The sequence below is a fragment of the Chelmon rostratus genome, chromosome 24 (assembly GCF_017976325.1).
Source record: "Chelmon rostratus isolate fCheRos1 chromosome 24, fCheRos1.pri, whole genome shotgun sequence".
NCBI lineage: Eukaryota > Metazoa > Chordata > Actinopteri > Chaetodontiformes > Chaetodontidae > Chelmon > Chelmon rostratus.
In genome coordinates this window covers 553,681-560,986 of record NC_055681.1, presented here as the reverse complement: position 1 = coordinate 560,986, position 7,306 = coordinate 553,681, and the positions used below count along the sequence as shown (strand labels likewise).

Below are 7,306 nucleotides of genomic sequence, written 5' to 3'. Positions count from 1 at the left end.
GTGTGTGTGTGTGTGAACAGACGGCCCACTGACAGACACTCAGTACAGTTTGTGTAAAACTGTTAACATCCACAGCTGATTCACATTCCTTTCATTCCTGTCGGTCCGACCTGAAGCACACCTCCTCCAGCTGGAAGCTGTTTTCAGCTGAAGAACAAAACCTTTCTGTTAAATTAGGTAACGATAAAAACACGTGGTGGTCATTATACGCTCTGACGTCTGATGCATTAAAGGCACGTACAGTCCTGTTCATGGCTGCCGACCAGGTCCAGGTCCAGGTCCAGGTCCAGCAGCCTGTTTGAAGCGAGCGAGCCCGTCGTCGGGTATCTTTTCGTTATCATTCTTCACTGAGCCGAACAATCACAATCACGCTAAGTGGTCACACGGTCCCAACGACCAATCACAAACAAGTCTCCTGGCAGCAGAGCAGCTTATTGAACAAACCAAGAGAAAACTTTATTCATCGAATACGAAGAAGTGAAACACAGGATCCAGACTGAAAGCAGCACAGCTGGAAAAAACAGCTGACTGTGTGAATTAACAGGCTGATGACATCACTGCCCCGTCATTCGGCCACGAGTGTGTGACTGTAGTTACATTAAACGAATGTGTTGCTGATGAATTCTCATGCAACCTGTTTCACAGCAGTAAGAAGGCTTACTGTCATATCTTCTGCTGTGGGGAGAAAATCTGTATCTATCATGTAAAAAACATCAGGAAAACCACCCGATCTTCTATGAATGATGAACTGCACAGCAGGTTAGCATAGGTTACCATGGTGATGTACCCTGATAACCCACGAGGAGACTCAGAACGACCACAAAGAGACTCAGAGCGACCACCAAGAGACTCAGAACGACCACAAAGAGACTCAGAACAACCACCAAGAGACTCAGAACAACCATGAGGAGACTCAGAACGACCACCAAGAGACTCAGAACGACCACCAAGAGACTCAGAACGACCACGAGGAGACTCAGAACGACCACGAAGAGACTCAGAACGACTACGAGGAGACTCAGAACGACCACCAAGAGACTCAGAACGACCACGAGGAGACTCAGAACGACCACGAAGAGACTCAGAACGACTACGAGGAGACTCAGAACGACCACAAAGAGACTCAGAACGACCACCAAGAGACTCAGAACGACCACCAAGAGACTCAGAACAACCACGAAGAGACTCAGAACGACTACGAGGAGACTCAGAACGACCACCAAGAGACTCAGAACAACCACGAAGAGACTCAGAACGACTACGAGGAGACTCAGAACGACCACAAAGAGACTCAGAACGACCACCAAGAGACTCAGAACGACCACCAAGAGACTCAGAACGACCACAAAGAGACTCAGAACGACCACCAAGAGACTCAGAACAACCACAAAGAGACTCAGAACGACCACGAGGAGACTCAGAACGACCACGAGGAGACTCAGAACGACAGTGAACATGGCTGCAGAGACGCCGGCAGGAAGTTTCAGTGTCGTTATTTACAGTAACAGGATTTGCTGACTTTCCCGCAGAGGATTAACAGTAATTGATGCAGAACGCTGGTGTAAAAACTGAAGAACAGCCTGAAGAGAAAAGGATCAATGACATGAACGAAGTTTTAATCTCAAGCTGCTTCTCGTGTTCGTGTTTCACAGTTTATTCTGACTGTGTTCCTCTCCACAGCACTGCTGGCAAACATCTGGACGACTGAATTAAAACGTGTCAAACAGCCAAACCGGACTGGAAAACAACATATTAAGGAAAGGGAGGAGTGGAGGAGGAGGAGGAGGAGGAGGAGGAGGAGGTGTACGTGAGGAACAACCAGGAGAAAACACAGAGTGAGAGTCAAAGACAGAAAAAAAGAAAAGTTTATGTTTGAGGTCCAGAGAGAAAAAAAGGTGGGCAGAGAGAGAGAGAGGGGGGAGTGCACGGCAGAGTGTAGGGGGTTGGTGATGTCATCCAGGCCACGCCCACCTGCAGAGGCTATAGATGCCGGCGTTTCGGGGGTCCACCTCTCCACACCGAGGACGTCCGACGGCTGAACAAGTCCTAAGACCGAAGACAGACGCTTAGTGAAGTTGTCCGGCTCCTGGTCGCTCCTCATCCTCCTCATCCTCCTCCTCCTCCTCTTCATCCTCGTCTCCCGCAAGCTGAAGCTTTGAGGTCATGGCGGGCATCGCTCTCCTCCTCCGAGTCCTCGTCCTGCTGCTCGGAGGGACGATTCTGCTGAACGGCATCCCTGCACCGAGGATCAGAGGCAAGTGCATGAAATGAACACTCCTTTACATTCTAACGCAGGAAGCAGACGACAGCACGAAGCTACAAAACAACTGCAGGAGGTGAACAGGTGACAGTGAACAGGTGGAAACAGACAAAGACCATCAGCTCAATGACTTGGTGTAAATAAGACAACAGCGAGGTGCAGACAGTTGTTTTGGTAATGTGGGTAAAAACAGGACGAACGTTGGTTTAAAGCAGAGAGAGAAACTGAGTTCAGGCTGAAATAAAGTCTGATCCTGTCTAAAGACAGGAGGGAAATAAACGACAAGAATCTGCAGCTCAGTGAGAAAGAAGTGGACAGAAAAACAATGAACGAGGGACAAATGACAGGACAGCAGAAGCATGCAGTCTGGAAATAAACAGCTGGATGTGGAGGGAGGGAACGTGTTTGAATGAGGGCAGAACAAAAAGCAGGAACAGGAACAGGTAAAGGTGGATGTGATCATGAAGGCAGGAATGAGCAGGATCGACTTCGAGCTTCACGTCCGGTTTGACTTCACACTGAAGGAAATATGTCAGAAACCAAAATGAGTTTTAAAATCTGCAGGAAACTGTTTGTGACCTGAACGCTTCATTGGTTCGTCTTCTGTGTCCACCTGTCCTGAACTGTGCAGGTGTTTGCCTCGTTCTGGCGTCAGTGTTTTGCTGAGTCAGCACTTCTGACTTTTGTCGAAGTGATCAAATGTGACTTTTTTTTTTTGCATCTCAAGCTTTTAAATGACTTTGCCTTTCGGCTGCGCGCTGCGGCGGACGGAGTGTCGGTCCGATGTTTGTCGGCGCTGCGTCGAGTCCTGCGGGCAGGTGTGTCGCTCGCCCGGAGGGGGCGGGGCTAATTCATGATATAACCTGTGATTTTTTTTCTGTCTCATTGAGCTTTTATAGTTATGTAAAAGGATTAAAAAAACACACACACACACCCGCCGTCAGGGAGAAAAGTGTCAGAGTGACATGGTGGTCTGATGTGGCGGCACGGAGAGGATTACCTCACCGGGCGAGAGACAGCCAAGAACAACAGAGAGAGAGAGAGACAGACAGACAGACAGACAGACAGACAGACAGGCAGGCTCCAGCACCTTTTGTTTTTGCTGCCTTCTGCACAGTTTGTGCTTTTTATACTTTGAGGTTTGATCCTCGTATGGAAGTTTATGAGAGACAAAACTGCTGAGCGAGCAGAAACTTGATTAAAGACAGAAATGAGTGAAGACGCTCGGGGACACATTTGTAAAATCCTGATTTAACACTTTGTTTTGGCTCCTGTCTTTCTTCAGCTGCTGTTTGAAATACATTTTTACGGCTGTGAGAAGGTGTGTACCAACACTTTTCAACAAACAGGTTCCAGCCGGACACACCCGGATCCAGCTGCTGGACACTGAAACCAGGATCTGATGCACATGGTGCTCCAGCTTCAGGTCAAATCTAACAAGCATTTCATACGTCAGCTGGGTGGAAAGACAGAGCAGATCTCTGATCAGCTAAAGTCATTAAACACCTCTGTGAGTGTTTGATTCATGGAGGTGCAGTCAAACACCCCCAGCAGGAAGCAGCGGGTGAACGTCGTGTTCTCTCACTGTTCCCGTCGTGAATAAACCTTCATACGATCCCGCCGGTGGAAAATCAGCGCTGAGTGTCGGATGTTATCTGTCAGAGCTGCACAGCAGACTTCCTCTCATGTTATCACACGGGAACAGCTGCTGACGGTCTGAACCGTGTCCTGATGGGACTGTTTGAGCGTCTCTCTTCAGAGCTGTTAGATTTGACCTACAGGTGGCGCTGCAGGACTCCCTGGCCTTAAACATTAGCACATTAGTTTTCTTGTCTATTGTTGGTTCTTTTGGCATTTTAACCCCATAAAAGGCAACTAATGCAGAGAGCAGCTGTTTTACTTTCAGGCCCCTGTAGGGGGCGCCAAAGCCACCAAACCAAACAGCTGTGAACTAAAAACACGAACATGCAAACTAGAAACTAAAGACAGGAATAAAAAGGATATGAAAGATTTCCTGAACTTTTTAGACGTTCTGTTTTCATTTGTTCGTGGACAGTTTCTGTAACTTTATGTTCTGTTATATCTGGAATCAGCTGTTCTGTGAATCAGCTGTTCTGTAATCAGCTGTTCTGTGAATCAGCTGTTCTGTGTCCAAACAGACCAGGTGAGTCCAAGCTTCCAGAGTTGAAGGGCACCAAAGCTTCCTCTGGACTTTTGCTTATTAACGCTCAGAGTCTTTTGTTTTTGGACCGTTTTCATCCCAAACAGACGACTGTTGAGCTGTAGGGGGCGCTGGCCTTTTATTACCCGGGTTTGGCGCTCTAACGGTGAACAGTTGTGGCTCTCCTGCACAGTTAAAGTTTCCTCCTCATGTTTCCTCTCAAGGTTGATTAAAAAGTGAAACCAGTAAAACCAGCAGCAGCTCGTTAGCGCGACACATGAAAGAGGCCGAGTCAGAGAGCCGAGTTTCCGTCGTCGTGTTTTCCAGATTGAGGGCGACGGACTGTGTTCACGGCCGCAGGCTGGAGAACATTATCGACGTATCTTTACTCGTTGATACTTCGTACGTTTGATTCCTGCGTTACTTTGTGGTTCTTTTTCCTCTTCATCACCCCCGTATATATATTTATCCTGCTTCTGTTGGCTCTCGTCAGAGTTCATGGTTTGTAGTTCTTTGTGGTACAAGGTACTGCTTTTTGGTTCTTTGTGATACTTTACATTCTTGGAGTGCTTTGAGTTCTCTGAGTATTTTGTTGTTACTTTTTAGTCTTTGCAGTACTTATTGGGATGTATTGCACAGTTTTAAGATCTTTGTACTTCGTGGTGGTACTTCATCGTAGCTTTTGTCTGCTTGTGGTACTTTGAGTAGTATATATCAGTTTCTTGTTGTACTTTGATGTACTCTTTAAGGCTCTTTTGGTACATTTGTTACTTTGTGACAGTATCGTGGCTCTCTTTGTGCTTCTTTTTACTGCATTATCGGGTTCTTTGTGGTACATTGTTTGAAACTTGATTACTTACTGTGATCCTCTGAGGTACTCTGTGTAAGTCTTTGTGGTACTTAGTCTCATTTTATTACTGTATAGTGCACAGTAGTACTGCTCTTTGTCCTGCCTTTTGGATTCTTTGCAGTACTTTGGTTCCTTTCTGTGTAGTGATCTGTCACTTCTCAGCTGTTTATGGTACACGGTGTACTTTGTGGGCTCTTTGTCGTACTTTGTTGTAGTACAGTGGCTCTTTGTGGTATTTCTTGTGGTGTCTGTTGTTTCGTGGTGGTCTTGTATGTTTTTGTTGGAGTACTCGGCGTGTACCGTGCAGCAGCAGTACTGCAGGAGGTCGTCGTGTTCTCGATCCTTCAGTTTCGGCTGTTTTGACCGAAGTCCTGCACGTCGTCCACCTCAAACAGCCCAGTGAGACGTTATCCAGGCTGTTCTCAGGGGCGACCCTCCTCTTTGTTAAACACGGGGCTTTTCGAGGAGAGGCCCGTCCCCCCCGTTATTTTCCCCTCCACTCAATCAGCTGCTGCTGGAAAGCCTTCGACAGGCTGCGCGCCTGCCAAGAACGAGCTGCGTGATTCCACACGTCCAGCACGTCGAGCTCTCTGCACGCGTTTCCCACACTGAACAAACGTCCCAAAGAAAACCTGCGAGGTCCAGCGCGGCGGAGGAAAATCCAGGCCTCTCGCGACGGGGGGAAACGTGCTGCGGACGGCGGGAGGCCTCGATGCATAATTAGAGCTGATTGTTTCGCAGAGCGGCGGCCCGAGGCTGCACAGAAACTTAATCAGCTAAACAAACACGGTTCAGCCGCAGAAAAAGGTTCCTGATGGAGTTTATCCATTAAAGTGAGTCAGTGCTGCAGTCCCTTAAAGGGACATAACACAGAAAACACATAAAAACATCATTTATGACCAGAACAGAAACAGAAATACTCTGAAGCATCGTAATGTGGAGGGAAGCAGATCGAAGTGTGTTCATATAATATCAGAAAACACAGCTGTAACAACATGTCCTCACATGAGACGTGCGTTTATCTGCCGACAAATACATCCCAGAGTGTTCTGAACGTTTTATGAATGTTTGCTGCTGCTCGTGAGGCTAAATTAGCAGATTTACGATCCATCATTTCTCCTCAGTCTGTGCGCTTTGAGTCACATCTCGATCAAGATGTGCACAATTTGTAAGTAAGTAAGTAAGCAGGGCGTCCAGATATTCAAATGAAGCAGTTTGACAGGAAACGAACGTGACGGAGATGATGTTCATTTTGTTTTGTGCTGAAGAGAAACAAATCAAATGATTTCAGGAGTCGTGGGGCTCACGTACGAGCCCTCAGCTGCAGCAGGGTATGTGGAGTTTGGTGGAAGGTTACGATTTCTTGAGTTTGCAATTTTTGTGACATTTTTGCTATTTTTTTTTTTGAAATGAACTTTGGCACTTTTTTTTTTTTTGCCTGAATAAATTTCAGATGAAAGAGAAACAGACTTTGAAGAGGAACACCGGAGCTCAGAGTTCAGCGTCTCTCTGTAGGAACAGAGCTGACTGTGGAACATCAGGAGCTCGTTTACCTGCAGCTAACGAGCGCTCCACGCTGAGACGAGCGCTCCACGCTGAGACGAGCGCTTCCCTTCAGTTTGTCGAAAAAATGAAACGAGCTCACGTGAAGTGACCGACGTGTGATCGCCTCCTCGGTTAGTCCCTGAACCTCAGTGAAGGAGCTTCATGTGAACTCGGGTCGAAACTCGTTAATGTTGGCAAAGTGTCGGATAAACGACCAGCTCGGCGCCGGCGTGGAAGGAGACACCGAGTTCTGCTGGATCAGATCAGGTAGATCCAACTCCAGTTCCCATGATGCTTTGCGGGATGTACAGGCGGCTCTCACTTTGACACTAAAGAAAACTTAGAAACATGAAGATCTCAGGGAAGTTCTGTGTTAGTACAGAGTCTTTTTCTGTGTTTACCTGAGTGTTTGGTGGTTTTTCAGAGCTAACGAGCTTCATCGCACTGAGAAATATAAAATATGTGCATCACGTCATTAAAGTATCTTTAA

General features: G+C 47.1%; 1 protein-coding gene across 23 annotated transcripts in view; it reads left to right on the top strand.

Annotated features, from left to right (window-relative positions):
* The first annotated feature begins 2,002 nt into the window (after nt 1-2,002).
* Nucleotides 2,003-7,306, top strand: part of LOC121627599 (target of Nesh-SH3-like) — a 30,014-nt gene continuing 24,710 nt past the window's right edge. For 13 of the 23 annotated variants that reach the window (XM_041966605.1, XM_041966602.1, XM_041966596.1 and 10 more), the window contains exon 1: nt 2,004-2,254. In XM_041966605.1, the coding sequence (XP_041822539.1) occupies nt 2,164-2,254 (91 nt within the window). In that variant the 5' untranslated portion in view covers nt 2,004-2,163. Of the gene's footprint in view, nt 2,255-5,380; nt 6,105-6,839; nt 7,084-7,306 lie in introns of those variants that run through there. The other 10 variants (XM_041966583.1, XM_041966592.1, XM_041966589.1 and 7 more) reach the window with 3 other exon arrangements.